Source organism: Delphinapterus leucas, chromosome 2, assembly GCF_059928025.1.
Source record: "Delphinapterus leucas isolate spDelLeu-1000000601 "Yukka" chromosome 2, BTC_Dleu_Yukka2, whole genome shotgun sequence".
NCBI lineage: Eukaryota > Metazoa > Chordata > Mammalia > Artiodactyla > Monodontidae > Delphinapterus > Delphinapterus leucas.
In genome coordinates this window covers 25,387,920-25,409,204 of record NC_143130.1, presented here as the reverse complement: position 1 = coordinate 25,409,204, position 21,285 = coordinate 25,387,920, and the positions used below count along the sequence as shown (strand labels likewise).

General features: G+C 36.7%; 1 protein-coding gene across 1 annotated transcript in view; it reads right to left on the bottom strand.

Moving 5' to 3' along the window:
- LOC111177972 (rab GDP dissociation inhibitor beta) overlaps positions 1-21,285 on the bottom strand; it is a 44,459-nt gene that overhangs the window by 6,334 nt on the left and 16,840 nt on the right. Inside the window, exons 4-6 of the mRNA XM_022580215.3 lie at positions 17,496-17,630; positions 11,818-12,016; positions 11,424-11,555 (exon numbers count right to left, since the gene is read on the bottom strand). Of these exons, the coding sequence (XP_022435923.2) occupies positions 11,424-11,555; positions 11,818-12,016; positions 17,496-17,630 (466 nt within the window). The remainder of the gene's footprint in view (positions 1-11,423; positions 11,556-11,817; positions 12,017-17,495; positions 17,631-21,285) is intronic.

The window sequence follows — 21,285 nt, the reverse complement described above, 5'->3', positions numbered from 1 at the left end:
TCCCCCACCTCCAAAGCACCATCCAGGCCACATGTGTCCTGGGGGGCACAGAAAGTAGGCCAAGGGGAGTATCTGAGAGGCAAGCGGGAGGGGCCCTCCAGAGGAGTGGGTGAGGAGCAGAGGGTTACTGTCACCACGTGCACTCAGGTACAGGGAGCCTGCTGAGCTCCCAGGTGAGGTCCCCTGCCCTCTGAGACCAGGGGTGGGGAGCACACCTGGGCCCCTTCTGTTCCTTAAGCCTAAGCCCCACCCCTCACAGCCCGCAGGGCCTTTTCCAGCCCTGTGGGTCCTGAGCATTGGCCCCACCTACCACCCAAACCTCACCCTTGCTTAGGCCCCGCTTTCCACAGCCAAGGAACTTCCCCCCGCCCCCCGCTATTTTTTTTCCTTTTCCCTTCTCCTCTTTTTTACTATTGTGGTACTGATGTACCTTCTGGTTGTTGATTCATCTATATTTTTATTTTTACATTCTTTATAAGACATCTGTTAGTTTCCTAGTCTAATTTTACTTTTTACTTTGTTATTCTTTTTTTTTTTTTTTTTTGCCACACCACACGGCTTGCAGGATCTTGATTCGCGAGCCTGGGGTCGGGTGGAAGCTCCTATGGTGGGAGCTGTGAGTCTGAACCACTGGACTAACAGAGACCCTCAGGCCCCAGGGAATATTCACTGGAGTGAGGTTTCACAGAGTTCCTCATCTCAGCACCAAGACCCGGCTCTACCCAATAGCTTACAAACTCCAGTGTTGGAAGCCTCTGGCCAAACAACTAGTAAAACAGGAACACAATCCCACTCATAAAAAAAAAAAAAGGGAGATGGCAAAAAAATGTCACAGATGAAGAAGCAAGGTTAAAACCTACAAGACCAAATAAATAAAGAGGAAATAGGTAATCTACCTGAAAAGAATTCAGAGTAACGATAGTAAAGATGATCCAGAATCTCGGAAATAAAATGGAAGCACGGATTGAGAAAATACAAGAAATGTTTAACAAAGATCTAGAAGAACTAAAGAATAAACTAACAGAGATGAACAACACAGTAACTGAAATGAAAAATACACTAGAAGGAATCAATAACAGAATAACTGAGGCAGAAGAACGAAAAAGTGAGCTGGAAGACAATGGTGGAAATAACTGCTGAGGAGCAGAATAAAGAAAAAAGAAAAGAATTGAGGACAATCTCAGAGGCCTCTGGGACAACACTAAACGCACCAACATTCGAATTATAGGGGTCCCAGAAGAAGAAAAGAAAAAGAAAGGGACTGAGAAAATATTTGAAGAGATTATAGAGGAAAACTTCCCTAACATGGGAAAGGACATAGTCATTCAAGTCCAGGAAGCACAGAGAGTCCCATACAGGATAAACCCTCAGAAAGACACACCAAGACACATATTAATCAAACAAACAAAAATTAAATTCAAAGAAAAAATATTAAAAGCAGCAAGGGAAAAACAAAAAATAACATACAAAGGGATCCATCCCCATAAGGTTATCAGCTGATTTTTCAGCAGAAACTCTGCAGGCCAGAAGGGAGTGGCAGGATATACTTAAAGAGATGAAAGAGAAAAACCTACAACCAAGATTACTCTGACCAGCAAGGATCTCATTTAGATTTGATGGAGAAGTCAAAAGCTTTTCAGACTAGCAAAAGCTAAGAGAATTCAGCACCACCATACCAGCTTTACAACAAATGCTAAAGGAACTTCTCTAAGCGGGAAACAAAAGAGAAGAAAAAGACCCACAAAAACACACCCAAAACAATTAAGAAAATGGTAATAGGAACATACATATCAATAATAACCTTGAATGTAAATGGATTAAATGCCCCAACCAAAAGATACAGACTGGCTGAATGGATACAAAAACAAGACCCATATATATGCTGTCTATAAGAGACCCACTTCAGACCTAGGGACACATACAGACTGAAAGCGAAGGGAAGGAAAAAGATATTCCGCACAAATGGAAATCAAAAGAAAACTGGAGTAGCAATACTCGGGATGAGATAAAATAGACTTTAAAGTAAACACTGTTACAAGAGATAAGGAGGGACACTACATAATGATCAAAGGATCAATCCAAGAAGAAGATATAACAACTATAAATGTTTATGCACCCAACATAGGAGCACCTCAATACATAAGGCAAATACTAACAACCATGAAAGGAGAAATCGACAGTAACACAACAACAGTAGGGGACTTTAACAACCCACTTACAAATGGACAGATCATCCAAAATGAAAATAAATAAGGAAACACAAGCTTTAAATAACACAACAGACCAGATAGACTTAACTGATATTTATAGAACATTCCATCCAAAGTGGCAGAATACTCTTTCTCCTCAAGTGCACATGGAACATTCTCCAGGATAGATCACACCTTGAGTCACAAATCAAGCCACAGAAAATTTAAGAAAACTGAAATCGTATCAAGCATCTTTTCTGACCACAATGCTACTGGAAATCAATTACAGGGGAAAAAAATGTAAAAAACACAAATACATGGAGGCTAAACAGTGCACTACTAAATAACCAAGAGGTCACTGAAGAAATCAAAGAAGAAATAAAAAGACACATAGAAATGAATGACAATGAAAATACAATGACCCAACACCTAAGGGACACAGCAAAGCAGTTCTAAGAGGGAAGTTTATAGCAATTCAGTCTCATCTCAAGAAACAAGAAAAATCTCAACATTCTAACCCTACACTTAAAACAACTAGAGAAAGAAGAACAAAGAAAACCCAAAGTCAGCAGAAGGAAAGAAATCATAAAGATCGGAGCAGAAATAAATGAAATAGAAATGAAGAAAACAATAGCAAATATCAATAAAACTAAAAGCTGGTTCTTTGAGAGGATAAACAAAATTGATAAACCCTTAGCCAGACTCATCAAGAAAAAGAGGGAGAAGATGCAAATCAATAAAATTAGAAAGGAAAAAGGAAAAATCACACAACTGACACGGCAGAAATACAAAGGATTATAAGAGACTACTACAAACAACTATATGCCAATAAAATGGACAACCACGAAGAAATGGACAAATTCTTGGAAAGGTACAGTTTTCCAAGACTGAACCAGGAAGAATTAGAAAATATAAACAGACCTATCACAAGTAATTAAATTGAAACCGTAATTAAAAATCCTCAAACAAACAAAAGTCCAGGACCAGATGGATTCACAGGTGGATTCTATCAATCATTTAGAGAAGAGCTAACACCGATCCTTCTCAAACTCTTCCAAAAAACTGCAGATGGAGAAACACTCCCAAATTCATTCTACAAAGCCACCATCACCCTGATACCAAAATCAGAAAAAGATATCACAAAATTATAGACTAATAGCACTGATGAACATAGATGCAAAAATCCTCAACAAAATACTAGCAAACAGAATCCAACAGCACATTAAAAGGATCATACACCATGATAAAGTTGGATTTATCCCAGGGATGCAAGGATTCTTCAATATACACAAATCAATCAAGGTGATATACAACATTAACAGATTAAGGAATAAAAACCATATGATCATCTCAATAGATGCAGAAAAAGCTTTTGACAAAATTCATGATCAGAAACTCTCGAGAAAATGGGCATAGAGGGAACCTACTTCAACATAATAAAGGCCATATATGACAAACCCTCAGCAAGCATCATACTCAATGGTGGAAAACAAAGCATTTCCACTAGGATCAGGAACATGACAAGGATGTCCACTCTTGCCACTCTTAATCAACATAGTTTTGGAAGTCCAAGCAACAGCAATCAGAGAAGAAAAAGAAACAAAAGGAATACAAATTGGAAAAGAAGTAAAACTGTCACTATTTGCCAATGACATGATACTACACATAGAAATTCCTAAAGATGCCACCAGAAAACTATTAGAACTAATCAATGAATTTGGTAAGGTTGCAGGATACAAAATTAATGCACAGAAATCTCTGGCATTCCTATACACCAACAACAAAAAATCAGAAAGAGAAATTAAGGAAACACTCCCATTTACCGCTGCAACAAAAAGAATAAAATACCTAGGAATAAACCTGCCTAAGGAGGTGAAAGACTTGTACTCAGAAAACTATAAAACACTGATGAAAGAAATCAAAGATAACACAAACAGTTGGAGAAACATACCATGTTATGGATTGGAACAATCAATATTGTGAAAATGACTATACTACCCAAAGCAATCTACAGTTTCAATGCAATTGCTATCAAACTACCAATGGCATTCTTCACAGAATTAGAAGAAAAAATCTTACAATTCATATGGAAACACAAAAGACCCCGAATAGCCAGAGCAATCTTGAGAAAGAAAACGGAGTTGGAGGAATCAGCCTCCCCGACCTCATACTATACCACAAAGCTACAATAATCTAGACAGTATGGTACTGGCACAAAAACAGAAATATAGATTAATGGTACAGGATAGAATGCCCAGAGATAAACCCACACACATACGGGCACCTAATTTACGACAAGGGAGGCGAGAACATACAATGGAGAAAAGACAGCCTCTTCAGTAAGTGGTGCTGGGAAAACTGGACAGCTACATGTAAAAGAAGGAAATTAGAACACTCCCTAACACCAAACACAAAAATAAACTCAAAATGGATTATAGACTTAAATGTAAGACCACACACTATAAAACTTTTAGAGGAAAACATAGGAAAAACACTCTTTGACATAAACCACAGCAAGATCTTTTTTTGACCCACCTCCTAGAGTAACGGAAATAAAAACAAAAATAAACAAATGGGACTTAATTAAACTTAAAAGCTTTTGAACAGCAAAGGAAACCATAAACAAGACAACTTTCAGAATAGGAGAAAATATTTGCAAATGAAACAACAGACAAAGGATTAATCTCCAAAATATACAAACAGCTCATGGAGCTCAATATCAAAAAAACAATCCGGTTATAAAATGGGCAAAAGACCTAAATAGACATTTCACCAAGGAAGACATACAGATGGCCAAGAGGCACATGAAAAGATGCTCAACATCACTAATTATTAGATAAATGCAAATCAAAACTAAAATGAGGTATCACCTCACACCAGTCATAATGGCCATTATCAAAAAAGCTAGAAACAATAAATGCTGGAAAGGGTGTGGTGAAAAGGGAACCCTCCTACACTGTTGATGGGGATGTAAACTGATACAACCACTATGGGAAACAGTATGGAGGGTCCTTAGAAAACTAAAAATGGAAATACCATATGACCCAGCAATCCCACTAATGGGCATATACCGTAAGAAAACCATAATTCAAAAAGAGACATGCACCACAATGTTCACTGCAACACTATTTACAATAGCCAGGACATGGAACCAACTTAAACATCCATCGACAGATGAATGGATAAAGAAAATGTGGCACATATATACAATGGAATAATACTCCATAAAAAGAAACGAAATTGAGTTATTTGTAGTGAGGTGGATGGACCCAGAGTCTGTCATACAGGGTGAAGTAAGTCAGAAAGAGAAAAACAAATACCATATGCTAACACATATATATGGAATCAAAAAAAAAAAAAAAGGTACTGATGAACCTAGCTGCAGGGCAGGAATAAAGAGGTAGACATAGAGAATGGACTTGATGACATGGGGTCGGAGGGTGAAGCTGGGGCTAAGTGAGAGTAGCATCAACATATATACACTACCCAATGTAAAATAGTTAGCTGGTGGGAAGCGACAGCATAGCACAGGGAGATCGGCTTGGTGCTTTGCGATGACCTAGAGGGGTGGGATAGGGAGGATGGAAGGGAGACTCAAGAGGGAGGGGATATGGGGACATGTGTATGCCTATGGCTGATTTGCTCTGTTTTGCAAAAGAAACTAACACACTATTGTGAAGCAATTATACTCCAATAAAGATTTTAAAAAAAGAACGTTATATATTCGTGAAAGTCAAAATGAATAAACAGAAAATCTCATAAGAAAAATGAAAACTATATTTAAAAAATGAAAATTCTAGATCAGTTGAAAAAATATTTTTTAAAAAATTAGAACTCACTGAATGTGATTAACAGCTTACTGGAAATAACAGAAAAAGGAACTAGTGAACTTAAATGAACACGCATTACCTGATACGAAACATAAAGAGATAAAACAAAGAAAAAAATGAGCAGAGCCTCAGGGACCTATGGCAGCGGTCCCCAACCCTTTTGGCACCAGAGACCAGTTTCATGGAAGACCAGGGGTAGGGGGAGTGTGGGTTGAGTTTGTTCAGATGGTAACGTGAGTGATGGGGGGGATCATTCAGGCAGTAATGCGAGCAATGGGGAGCGGCAGATGAAGCTTCGCTCGCTCACCCACCAATCACCTCCTGCCGTGTGGCCTGGTTCTTAACAGGCTGAGGACCTTTACCAGGGGTTGGAGACCCCTGAACTATGGAATAATACCAAGTATCTAACATACAAGCAATCAGTGTCCCAGGGGACAAGAGAGAAAATGAGACAGAATATCTGAAGAGGATAATGATTTTAAAATTCCCAGCTTGATCTAAAAAATTAACTTACACATCCAAGCAGTTCAGCAAATCCCAAGCAAAACCACACCTAGGCAAATCCTAGTTATACTCCCAAAAACACAAAGAAAATTTTGAAAGCAACCAGAAGAACAAAAAACAAAAAAAAAACACAGAAACAACTATTTATTACAGTTGACAGCTAACTTCTCATAAATAAAGCAGGCCACAAGTGAAGGGAACAACAGCTATAAAGTGCTGAATAAAAAAAGTCTTAAGCCAACAAAAAGTCCTTCAAAAATGAGGGTGACGTAACACTTTCAGATAAAAATAAAAGCTGAGAGAAATCATCAACAGTAACTACAAGAATGCCAAAGAAAAGCTGAAGAGAAATGACAACAGATGGAAACAAGGATTTAAGAAAAAATGAATAGCATCAAAAATGGTAAAATTGTGGACAAATGATTACATTTTTCCTTCCCTTCATTTCTTTAAACTGACTGTTTAATGCAGAAATTATAATGTTGTATTGTGGGGTTTAATAAAGTATGTAGACATAAAATATAGGCAACAACAGCACAAAGGAATAGTAAATGGGATGAGATTGTTGCAAAGTTCTTACAGTTTATGTAAAGAAGGACAGTATTAACTCCAAATAACTGTGATAAATGAAGGACGATATTATAATTTATGGAGTGAGCACTAAAAAATTAGAAATGAAAAGGCACAGCTAAAAATTAAGATGAAAATATTTGATTAATTCCAAAAAAGGAAAGAGGAACCTGGGGGGGGAGTCAGGGGGAGGGGGGGAAAACAGCAAAACAACAGATCTAATCCCAACCATATCAATAATTATATTAAACATAAATGACTAAAAAATTCCATTAAAAGGCCAAGGTTGTCACATGGGATAAAAAAGCAATATTCAACTATATGCTGTAAGAGACTCACTTTAATATAAAGACACAGAGGGTTTAAAATCAAAAGGATAAACAAAAATTGTTCAAACAGTAAACAAGTTGGTATGGTTATATTAGTATGAGACAAGGAAGACTTGGTGTAATCAGAAATTAGTATCACCTAGTAAAAGAGCTTTAAATGTCTGAAGTACAAACTGACAGAACTAAAGTAGGAAACAGATAAATCCGCAATCGTGGTAGAAGACCCTCTCTCAGCAACAGAACTAGAAAAAGAATCAGTAAGAATATACATTTGAACAACTCTATGAGCTACCTTTCTAAAACATGCATGCAGAATTCTTTCAAGGGCATATTCACTAAAACATCATGTATTTGGCCATAAATTATGCCTTAATTAATTTCAAAGACTGAAAATTTACAAGTTTGTTCTCTGACCATAATGGAATTAAATTAGATGTCAGTACGGTATTTAGGGAAATCCTCAAATGTTTAGGAATTAAACACTATACTTTCAAATAACCCAAGGGTCAAAGAAAAAAAAATCATAGGAAAGATAGGGTACCATATTAGATGGTACATATTTAGAGGGAAATTTAGACCTTCGAATGTTTATGTCAGAGAAGAAAAGTATAAAATCAATTATCTGTTTCAACCTTAAAAACTAAAAGAAAAAAAAACCCCAAATAAGGAAAAAATTAAGATCAGAAATCAGTAAAATTAAAAATAACTACAAAGGAAATTAACAAAGCTAAAAATTTGGCACTTTGAAAAGATTAATAAAATTGATGAAATCCCATCAAGAAAAGAGAAATTATAAACTATCCAACACAAGAATGAAGATGGGAACCTCACTAAAGATCCTATAGACATCAAAAACATAATAAAGAGATATTATGAACAACTTTTTGTCAAAAAGTTCAAGAACTTATTTGAAATAGTCAAATTCCTTGAAAAACACAACTGAAAATAAGAAATAGTACATTTGAACAGCTTTATTTCTATTAAAAGAAAATGAATTAACACTCAAAAGCCTTCCCATAAAAAAAGTTCTACAGGTCCAGATGGCTTCATTGGTCAATTCTATCAAACCTTTAAGCACAATACCATTTTTCACAACCTCTTTCAGAAGACAGAGTAGGAGGAAACTCTTCCAACTCATGTTATGAGTCGATTAAGCCCTGATACAAAAAAACAGAGAAGAATATTACAGGAATTATAAACCAGTATCTATCATGAACATAGGCACAAGAACTCGTGTGTGAATGTACACATACAAACAGGCACACACAAACGCATACATACACACACATAGATGCAAATTAAATCCAACAATAAATTAAAAGGAAAATACATCATGAATAAGTAGTGTTTGCTCTAAGAATGCAAGGTTAATTTAATATCTAAAAATCAATCTATAAAATTCACAATAGCATAAAGAAAATCTGCATTATTAACTCAATGTCAACACCCATTCGTAATAAAAATTCTCAGCAAGCTATGAAAATGGAATTTAATCTGACAAAACTGCCTATTATAAAAAACATACAGAAAACATATTTAATAATAAAATACTGAAAACATTCCCCTGAAGGCTGGAAACAAAGCAAGAATGTCCATCTTCATCGCTTCTATTCCTCATTCTTCTGGAAGTACTAGCCAGTTCATAAAGTCAAGAGGGTAAAAACACAAAGGTTGTACAGGAAGAAGCTAATCTCTCTATTCACTGATGATGTAACTGTGTACAAGGAAAATTCTAAGAAATCTATAAAACTAATAGAATAAGTGCAAGGTCACAGGAAGTACAAAAATCAATTGTACTTCTGTATATAAGCAGCAAACAACTTTAAATAAAATTGAAACTTTCATTAACAGCAGCATCAAAATAACATATAATACTTATGAATAAGTTTGAACCAAAAAAGTGCTGGATCTCTGCAATGAAAGCTACAAAATATTGCTGAACAAAAGAAAACCTAAATACATGGTGAGAGACAGGGTTCACGGACTGGAAAACTCAATGTTATTAAGATAATTCTCTCCCTAATTGATCTATAGGTTTAACTCAATCCCAACTAAAATCACACCAAATATTTTTTTCAACACACTGACACCTTCTTCTAAAATCTATGTAGAAATGCAAGGACCTAGAATAGACAAACCAATTGTGAAAAAGAACAAAGTTGAAGGATTTATATTACCTGATTTCAAGACTTATTACAAAAAACTGTAATAATCAGGATGATGTAGTAATGGAATAGGAAAAATAAATAGATCATTGGAACAAAATAGGCATGTGTATATGGCCAACTGATTTTTCACAAAGGCACCAAGACAACTTTAAAACAAATGGTGCTAGAACAACTAAATATCAGTACAGAAAAAAGTGAACCTCAAGCCTCACCTCACACACCAACATGATTTCAGGATGAATCACAGATTTAAACACAAAGCTAAAACTATAAAGCTTCTAGAAAAAGACATAGGAGTATCTTTGTGCTCCTGAGGTAGGCAAATCTTCTTAGAAACCAAAAAATACTAAACATTAAAAAAAAAACCCTTTGGTATATTAGCAAAATTTAAAACTTCTGCATATCAGAAGACAAGCCACAGACTAAGAGAAAAATTTATAATACATATACTGACAGAAGACTTGCAGTCAGGATACGTCGAGATTGCCTACAAATCAAGAACAAAAAGCCCAATCTTTAAAAATGTGCAAAAGAAATGAACACTCACACCACAAAATTATACAAAACAAGCTCATGAAAAGGTGATCAACATTAGTCCTCAGGAAATGTAAATTAAAACCATAATGAGATAGCATTTCACACCTACTTGGGTCGTTAAAATTAAGAAGACTGACAATACTAAAGGTTGGCAGGTGTGTGGAGCAACCACAACTCTCACATGCTGCTAAGTGAATGTAAAATGGTACAACCACCACTCTGGAAAGTTGTTGGGCAGTATTATCAAGTTAAACATATACTTGCCATATCAGCCAGCAATTCCACTCCGGGATATGTACCCAAAAGAATGACAACTGATGTCCATACACACTTTTACACAAAAGTTCATAGTAGCTTCATTCATAATACCCCAAAACGTTTTGAAAACTACCCAGATGTCCATCAACAGGACAATGTGGTATATTCACATAATTCACATAATGAAACATTACTCAGTATTTTTAAAATGAATTTAACAGCACGTGCATCAACATGGCTGAAATCTCAAAAATATTGTTAAGCAAAAGCCAGATAAAAATGAGTACATAGGGACTTCCCTGGTGGCGCAGTAGTTAAGAATCCGCCTGCCAATGCAGGGGACACGGGTTCCATCCCTGGTCCGGGAAGATCCCACATGCCACAGAGCAACTAAGCCTGTGCGCCACAGCTACTGAGCCTGCGCTCTAGAGCCCATGAGCCACAACTACTGAGCCCGTGTGCCACAACTACTGAAGCCTGCGCGCCTAGAGCCCATGCTCTGCAACAAGAGAAGCCACCGCAATGAGAAGCCCGTGCACCACAACGAAGAGCAGCCCCCGCTCACCGCAACTAGAGAAAGCCTGCGCACAGCAACAAAGACCCAACACAGCCAAAAATAAATAAATAATTTTTTTAAGTAAGCACATATTATTCCTTTTATATAATAAAACTTCAAAAACAGGCAAAAGTGTTCTATGATGATAGGAATCACAAATGTAGTTGTTACAGTGCAAGGGTGGTGGTGATTATGAGGGGATACAAGGGAACTTCTGGAGTAAGGAAAATGTTCTACATCTAGATTGGAGTTTGGGTTACAAAGGTCTATATATATATATGTCCAACTCATTTTTTTTTTAACCACAGATCTGTGGTTTCACTGTATATAAATTTTACTTCAATAAAAACAAAAGGCACCTCACCACTCACAGACAAATCTTGTCTCATTATTCACAACCACAACCATATCATAAACTACCGTTCAAGACGAGGTTCAGGATCAGTGAGGTTTTAGCACAAAGATTAAACATGGGCTCTCACCGTGCAAATCCTTGTGGCAGTTCTCCAAGGCCGTAGAGTGGATAAAGGTATGGGCTTTTGCCATATCTTGCCAAAGACTCACTGTAAAGTTTAATCCTATTAATGGTTTCACAACATGGTTGATCTAAATAGCTAGACAAAAGGAAATGACCATTAGAAAAGGGCTTTGGTTTGCATGCTTATATTCAATTTAAAATCTTTTTCTGAATGGATTTTAATTCAACATCTCCACATTTTATTTAAAAGGCTCTAACTCTAATGTGCAGTTAGAACTTCTTCTTTAGTAGTATAATAGAGCTATATATTTGTTTTGTTAGAATTTCCACTCTGCAGAATTGGGAAATTCAGTGAAGAATTCCAAGAAAAATGTAAATCTGAAAACCAAAAAACTTACTCACCAGTTCTGTAAAGTGCCAGGGCATGACCAGTAACATCTATAACATCTTGGCCCAGGGCAAATTTCTTATACACCTCTCGCATTGCCGTCTTCTTAGGATCAATGCCCTCAAAAGTTCTAGGATCACTCTCATCAAAGGTGGCAACATACACCAGGAATTTTCTGAATCGACGTTTTTCAAACAGCCCCATTCGGCCTAAAAAATAATTTTTCAAAAAGCACACACTCACAATAGGACACTGAGGAAAAGAAAATGTGAAAATAAAGTTTAAATATTTTATGTTATCTGAGGCTCTTCTAAGGCAATGTGCAATTTAAAATATGGGAGTTTGGACATTGCTTTAAAATAAACTGACAGTTTCATAACACTTTAAAATAAACTGTCATAATTACAATAGATCAGCTATTAAGCCTTCAATTTTACACAATTACAAGTAATTATAACCAGTAATTAATTAAATGCAATATGTATAATTATACCTCTTATTAGGTACAAGATAAATAAGACTTTGAAAAACTATTATTCATGAAGGCATCTATCTGAATGTTTTTTTGACAACTCTGATCTGTACTCCAGCAACTGCCTAAAATTCTCAATGCACTTCATTCTTTTTTTTTCCATATGCTAAGATACACTCTGGTATTTAATGGAAAAGCAGCTTAGATACCAAGAACAATCTCTGACCTCAAAGAAATTTAGATGCTGATTATGCTGCCAGTCACTTTAATGAAGTCCTAGATAAGCAGTTCACTGCTTTTTACACTAAAAAGCAGATCAGGAGAAAGCTATGAACTACCACCTAAGAAACCCTCAGTTCTTCCTACTACTCAGGATCCCTACTACCGTAGATAGCTGGCAGAAAGACAAGGTCAAAGGAAAAGAAAAATTTCTGGTTGCATCTCCTTCTTCCCCTTTCTTAAACCATACGGCTACTTTAAAAACAACTATAGCTTTAAAAATAAATGCTTAACCATTCCTTTTATATCTGTTGACAGCTGAATATTTTGATAATTTAAACATTATTTCCCCCAAGACTATAGCTGAAATCAACAAAACTGAAAATTAAAATGATCACGAGGCTATTCATGACAGCTGACTACATTTAACTTTTTAAATTAATATTTAGAACCTAGCTTTAAAAAAATGGACAGACTGCATACACAGTAAAAGCATAAGGCTAAAAAGGAATATTCTATTACCACACAGCCCCCTACTTAAGACACAAGTGTAGTTTCGGGGAAGGTGTAAAACAGCCAAAGGAAACACGAGTCACCACTGCAACGCACTTACAACTTGGGGGTCAATCTGGCGGACACTGCCTGTTGGAACCTAAAGCTCTTACCAACAGTTTATTGTTGAGTTATCGCATAACTTCTCTTAAAATAAAAATGAAAATGTGTATTCTTAAATTCCCCACTCTTTCCCTCTTTTCATCTCCCTCCCTCCTCCAAGCCTTGAGCCTGACAGGGACACTCTCCCAGCACAGTGGACTCCTGTCTCCCAGCACAGAGGAGATGCTCTAAGCTACTCCTCCATCCCTTTATGTCGGAACCAGATACCAGTGCAATTACCAACATGTGAGAGACCCGGTGCTCATTCTGAAAAAGTCCTAATTTAACGAATTCAAATATTATTTCCTACCATGTAATTTTTATAACAGCTACTTCTATATGACGATGCCTTCCCTGGTCACCCTATTTAAACTAGTAGCCCCACCCTCACTCCCTCCTTTCATCTCCATATCCATCTGATACGTTTTTATATCAGATTATATCACCATCTGAAATGCTTCTCCTTATTTATCTGTAGCCAGTCTCCCACTAATGGAAGCTCCAAAAGGGAAAGCATTTTTGTTTACTTTTTTCCTTCTGTTGCACCCTCCCTACCCCCAAACCTAGAAGGGTACCTGGCATATAGCAAGTGCTCAATAAATATTCAATCCATATAATTAACATCTGATGGGACTGAATATAAAAGAAGTTGACTTATTCATATACTGGACATACAATATATAAATAAAATACTCAAATTATATGATAAAAGGACTAGAAAAAATCTTTTTCACAATTAGTCGAGGTGTACCTTCACTCATTTCAAATGGTTTTACTTTTCCTTCATTCACTTGCACACTGAGGGATATTTACCAAAAAAGACACTTATGTCAAGACTTTTAAAACAGAATAAAGCTACAAAATCCAGAGCAGTTTCAATAAGAGAACAGAAAAAAGCGTTCCAATTAACTAACAGGCATAAGATTTGACAAGTGAATTAAAAAATAGAAAAATCAGAGTAGAATTAACGTCACAAGAAAAGCACTAAAACATGGCACACAACATGTCATTCCAACAGTGGACCTAAACAGCCTCACCCCAGTTCACAGCTGGGCTTTGCAGCAGGCACACCAACTCCTGATAGCCACAAGCCCTGAGATGTCAAAGGTGCTCCCGACAAACAGATGCCTCACCGCGGTAAGAGTGAGAACAAACAAGCAAGCTAAAGATTCAACCGAGGATACAAGATTTTGCTGGGCACGTTTCAAAGGTATTCATGAAAATGTCTCAAACTTCTCTGAACATAGTATCTGTGTTCAACATTACTCTAGAGGCCAAATATACTTCTCATTTATTTGACTAAAATAACATGTGACCAATGAACAAATATTTATTGGAACCTTGAGGTTTTAGCTGGCATCATGACCTACCACAAGAACCAACAGTATATACAGCTCCTAAAAAAGCCAATGTAAACTTGGGCTACATTAATAGAAATATATTGTCCTAGGAAAGTAAAAGTCCCAAGGACACTGAGTGGGCAGACAACACTTGGAGTATCAGGTCTGGTCTGGCTCTAATTCTATTATATAAGATAATCTTGGCAAATCAGAGAATTTCCAAAGAAAAGTGGCCAAGGGACCTAGATGGCATATTATATAAGAAACAACCACAGGAACTGGAAATATGTAGCACGGAGAAAAAAGGAATTCCAGTGTACGTGACAGTTGCTAAAATATCTGAGAAGCTACATTTATATACTAGATAGTTCAGCGGTTAAGAGTGTGGGGTTCTTGAGTCTGACAAATCTGGCTTCAAACTAGTTTTACTAGTCATGAACTATGCTACTTTGGGCTCTTTCACACCTGTATACCTCGGTGTTCCCATCTGTCAATGTAGATAATAGCACCACGTCTCAGGGGGTTGTAGTGAAGGACTATATAAAATAAACTTCGACTATACACATAAAATAATTAGTATATAAATGCCTGCACATAATGTTAAAAAATGTTAGCTATTATTAAAAGCATAAAATAATTTCTTTTTATTTATCTTTCTCTTGAACTTCCCACCCTCTATACTTTTCCTACCCCATTCATTCATTCTGCCTAGAATTGTCTTGCCTGCCATTCCAACTTCAAAATCCTATCCATTAATATAAAAATAGTTGCTGATAAGGTAGTGATTGGTAAAAATTCATGAAACTGTATACTAACATAGGTAAATCCTAGTGTATGTAAATTAAACCTCAATAAATCTAACCTTAAGAAATACATACATTAATATATTTGCTTATTTTTGCAAGAAGAAACATAAGGAGGGTAAATCAGAAATAAGTAAAAATGACCACCTATCAGGGTGGAAAGAATGGAGTGGCAAAGATAAGACTCTAAATATATCTTTTAATACAATTTTGACTTTCAAGTCATGTAAATGTTTTACATATTTGAAAATATTAAATCAAAAACAGAAACATAAAACTGTTAAGTCCTTCAATTTTTATTAAAAGAAGTGGTTGAAGCTATTAATATAGATAAGAGCTCAAAGAGAGAATAAAAATTTTAAATTAAAAAACCACAAACTTTGTTCAAAAGAGTTCTACTCAAACTGCTGAACTCTTATTTCTATGAAAACACTTTATTTAAATTAGATGCACTGTCACTGAAAAGACTTTAAATGATTTCTAACCCATGATCACACCATGGACTCCCCTCCATTCATTCAGAAGCCATCCCTTCCCTTACCCAACTGTCACTCCCAACCTGGCTGCAATCATTAGTGCTATTTTTTAGTTTCTGGCTTTAGTGGTTTTCAACGTTTTATGCCCAATATTTTCGCCCCTAATAGCAAGAAGTAAATAAATGGAATTAGAAAAACTGCCAAAATAACTTAAACTAGGTTTTTGTTGTTTTTTTTTTTTTTTGTGCGGTACGCGGGCCTCTCACTGTTGTGGCCTCTCCCGTTGCGGAGCACAGGCTTCGGACGCGCAGGCTCAGCGGCCATGGCTCACGGGCCCAGCCGCTCCACAGCACGTGGGATCTTCCCGGACCGGGGCACGAACCCGTGTCCCCTGCATCGGCAGGAGGACTCTCAACCACTGCACCACCAGGGAAGCCCTTAAACTAGGTTTTTAGGTGAGAAATTTTTTTTTTTTTTTTGGCTGCATTGGGTCTTCACTGTTGTGCGTGGGGACTACTCTTCGTTGTGGTGAGTGGGCTTCTCATTGCGGTGGCTTCTCTTGCTGCAGAGCACAGGCTCTAGGTGTGTGGGCTTCAGTAGTTGTGGCTCATGGGCTTCAGTAGTTGTGGCTCATGGGCTCTAGAGCGCAGGCTCAGTAGCTGTGGTACATGGGCTTAGTTGCTCCGCGGCATGTGGGATCTTCCCGGACCAGGGCTCGAACCCGTGTCCCCTGCATTGGCAGGCAGATTCTTAACCACTGTGCCACCAGGGACGACCCCTAGGTGAGAAATCTTTTCCAATCTTAATGCCAAAATAATTACTGGAGAATTTACTTGACACTCTTCCTATTCTCCCAATGCAAACCTTTCCCTCCTCTGAACTCCTACAGCACCTACAAAACTTATCTACCCTTTAGTTATACAAATTTATCCTTCCTTAAACTGCTCTGCATGGCAACAAAAACACCTTAAAGGATGGAAGGTCTTTTCTCGGGGTGTTTGCTATTTAAAAGACTCAGAATAAAAAATTTTAAGCAGAAATCTTTGATGAGCCAGTAGAGGAAATAATTTGGGGCAGAAAACAAAATCACTCCATATTCACTGGGAATACCTAGAAACAGAGATGGTGGATAGTGACACCAGCACCACTTAGAGGATGAGTTCCACCAGAACAGCATGTTGGATAGAGTAGCAAAGGAGGTCAGCGTAGATGGGTGATGAAGTACACGGACTGTGCAGCAATCCCACCAGGGTTTCAATGCCATCCTGCCACTCATTACCTATGTGATTTTGGGCCTGAGTTTCCTCATCTATAAGATGGAAACCCTACCTCACAAAGGGCTTCACAAGTCAAGTAAGAAAGCAAATGTGAAGTGTCTCTCACAGAGCCTAGCACAGGAAAGAGTCCAAGAGACAGTGACTCTCACGAATTATTAATCTGAAAAGAGTATACTAGACCTAGGAAGGCTCAGCTTCACCAGCAACAGGCTCCATGAGATAAAACCTCTCCAGGCTTCAGAAGGGCAGGAATTTCTGAACATCTTGTTTACTGAAGTACTCACAACTGCCTACAACAGTGTCTGGCACATAACAGACACCCAATAAATCTTTGTTGACTGGATGAATGGATGGATGACTAATGCAGGGGACCTTAAATTTTATCTCTAAGATCCCTTTATGTTATAAAATCTTAATATTCTGAGAAAATAAAATAGAATTACTTACTAGATGCCAGGGCTTCTGCTTCAGTGGAAGGAACCTTGTAGATTTTTCCTCCCTTATAAACAAAGCTCCCTTCAGTCACTTTGAAATCCAGATAGCGAGTGACCTCTGTAAAAAGCAGCATCTTAACCAGCTGACCTGTAAGAGTCACATAATTCAAAATGTTACTTAAATCTTACTACTTTTAAAAATCAGCAGAAATAAAAGTACATTTACTAACACTAATGGCTTTCCAATTTTTTCTTAACACCATCCAGTAACTCCTAGAAAAGTCTCCAAAGCCATATTTTAAATAGGACAATCAGAATGCAGATTGCTTAGCATATTTAGACTTTTTTTAAATGTTACAACTTCAAGGTTAATAACTTCAACATGCTTTTGTAAAAGTTATACAATAATTATTAGAAGTATGAGGTTTAGAATTATAGTACAACTGCAGATAGGTTTGGGTTTCTTTAAAGTTCCTACTGTATTTTAAAGAGAGACAACTCACAGGCAAAATTTTCCAGGAATTTGTGCTTTTCAGTTTCTAAGTCAATTTATATTTATTAAAATGAATACTAGTTTTGGGTCAAGAAAAAGCTAGGATAAACCAAAGAAATTCTGGTATACTAAAAATTGTAAACTTCTTTGAGAAACCAAACAAAATTATTTTAAAGCTCATTTGAAAGGATAAACATACAAGGACATTCAAAAAAAATTCTTTTTGAGAACAAGAAATAGAGTAATGAGAAGACCTTTATGCAGCCAAATGTTTCAGTATACTGTACATTAACTAGTCCATAAATCAGTGAAAAACAGAGACCCATGTAAAAGAATTTAATATATGATGAAAGTTTTCTAATCAAAGTGGAAAAGATAAATGATGTTGAGGAACAACTGATTAGCCATTTTGAATAAATAAATTTCTATCTCTACTTCTCAAACAAAAAGGTAATAAAATAAATTTATTCATGTTAAGACAGATGAACCTTGGGAGATTGGGATTGACAGAAACACACTACTATATATAAAATAGATAACTAATAAGGACCTACTGTATAGCACAGGGAACTCTACTCAATACTCTGTAATGGCCTGTATGGGAAAAGCATCTAAAAAAGGGATATATGTGTATTTATAACTAATTCACTTTGCTGTACACCTGAAACTAACACAACATTGTAAATCTACTCCAATAAAATTTTTTTAAAAAATAAAATAAAATTGTTACATATTTTCATAGTTCTATGAAGGAATAAGATAGATGCTGACATAAAAACACAAAACAAAATAGATGAACTTATTTATACAGTGAAAAACTGACACCATAATACCATTAAAAGCAGATATTAGTATTTTTATAAACTTGAGGTAGAGAGAAAAATTTTAAACATACTTCCAAATCAAAACCAATAAAAGAAAGCTCAACCAATGACTGTGTGAAAAATAAAAGCTTTTGTACAGAAAAAGTAAAACAAGAGTTATATATAATGCCAATCACAAACTGGAAAAGATATTTTCAACATACTTCAAAAGGGCATTTAACAGCTGTTATAATAAGCTCTTTTAAATAAATAAGGAAAAACACAAAACATCAATAGAAAAATGTGCAAAGCGAAAGGCTGGCCAGTTCATTAAAGAACATGAAAGCCAGGCTTCCCTGGTGGCGCAGTGGTTGAGTCCGCCTGCCGATGCAAGTGACACGGGTTCGTGCCCCAGTCTGGGAAGATCCCACATTGCCGCGGAGTGGCTAGGCTTGTGAGCCATGGCTGCTGAGCCTGCCCGTCCGGAGCCTGTGCTCCGCAACGGGAGAGGCCACAACAGTGAGAGGCCCGCGTACAGCAAAAAAAAAAACCAAAAAACAAAAAAAACCCATGAAAGCCAGTAACTCTAGAAATCATTTCACCCTCTAGTAAGTAGACATATTTAAAAAATCCACTATTTTGTCTTCTAGTATGACAAAATCACAAAAACTAAAATGAATAATATCTGGGAGTGGTAAAGGTACTGGGCAAGGGGCAGCCTCAGTCTACTGGTGAAGTAAAATTTGGCAATATAAAGGAAAAAGCCTTAAAAAATTACTGCCTTTAGGGACTTCCCTGGAGGCACAGTGGATAAGACTCCGTGCTCCCAAGGCAGGGTGCCCGGGTTCGATCCCTGGTGAGGGAACTAGATCCCACACGCATGCTGCAACTAAGAGTTCACATGCCACAACTAAGGAGCTCATGAATGAAACTAAGGAGCCCACCTGCCACAACTAACACCCGACACAACCAAATAAATAAATAAATATTTTTAAAGAAAGAAAGAAAATTACTGCCTTTATCCCCATACTACACTTCCAGGAGTATACAATGAGATTTATTATCCCCTCCAGCCCCTGGTTCCATCCCTCCCTCTCTCTTTTAAATGTTCACAGTATACTGACTGAAAAACATGTTAACTGGGAAGAGGTGGGGGGGAAACTGGCAGGTGATACACCAGAATATTAACCATGATTCTAAACAATAAGATTCTGGTTATGAAAATTTTATTTCCTTTCTGCTTACCTGTGTTTTCTAATTTTAATTAAATAATTTTATTATTTATATAATAAAAACTTTGTGTTTACAATTAACCTCAAGATAATTCAGTTATTTAACTTCAAATTTCAGAGAAAATTCCAATAGGATCTTTCCACTGAACATATTCCCAAATTACAGAACATAAATTCAAAAAAGGGGGAAAGGGTGGTACATACTTTATTTCATGGGACATAAAATAGACTTATACTTACAATTTAGTTTTTCAACGTCATCTCAGAAAAAGATGCTAAAAATCACAAGATGCAATTTAAAGATACTCCTCTAACTAAAAATATGAGAAAAAGAGTATATTTTAAATTTCTAGTTTGTGTTAAGGATTAGTTTGCCTAGCAAAAAAAAGTTTCAAAAAATTCAACAGCTAAAATTATAATGTTCTAAAATAATATACCCATTAAACCAGGAACTAAGAAAATACCGTGATGCGTTTTAAAAACAAAAATCTAATGAACATCCATTACTTATTCTATGCCAAGACCTTTGAAAGGGTTATTTAACAACTCCCTCAATCCTCAGAACCACCCTATCACATTACTATTATTATCATCTCCATTTTACAGATAAGGAAATGAAGCTCAGACAGGTTTTGTAGGTGGTCTGGGGTCGCCCAGGTAAAGACATTTTGTGAAGTTCTCTCACCGTATGTCACCTTTTTCTGACATTAAAGAGCCTGCAATGGACTGTTAAGGCAGTGCTTCTCTAACATCATTCTGCTTAGGAATTGCCCGGGGCTCTTATTAAAATACAAATTTTGCTTGGGTAGTTGTAGGTAACGCCCGAGATTCTGCATTTCCAACCAGCTCCAAGTGCCCCTTAGTCCATGGACTGAACTTTGCAAAGTCTTAAGGCATTACTTTCCTCCGTTTTCTCGCCTCTTCCACCTCCTTCTCTCTGCCTTGGCCTTATTTCCTTTTCTACTCCCTGCCTTCATATACCTTTAAAAAATTTCCTAACAGAAATGACCCACAAGTGTGAACCAGTAATATTAGTGATTCTCAAAAGGATGTACGGAAATAAATCCACTCAGCTGTCTTAAAGTTTCATGTATATTGAACAGTGTCAGATCATTCAGACTTCACTGAGCTCTTTGGTGTTACCTAGGGACTTCACATTATTTTTAAAGCACACAAAAGACCTCCCCCCACAAAAAAAAAGAAAAGAAAAAGCCCACTAGAGCATACTGAATCCAGTTTCTTCTTACTCTTCGTGTTCTGTGAGGCAAAGTGAAT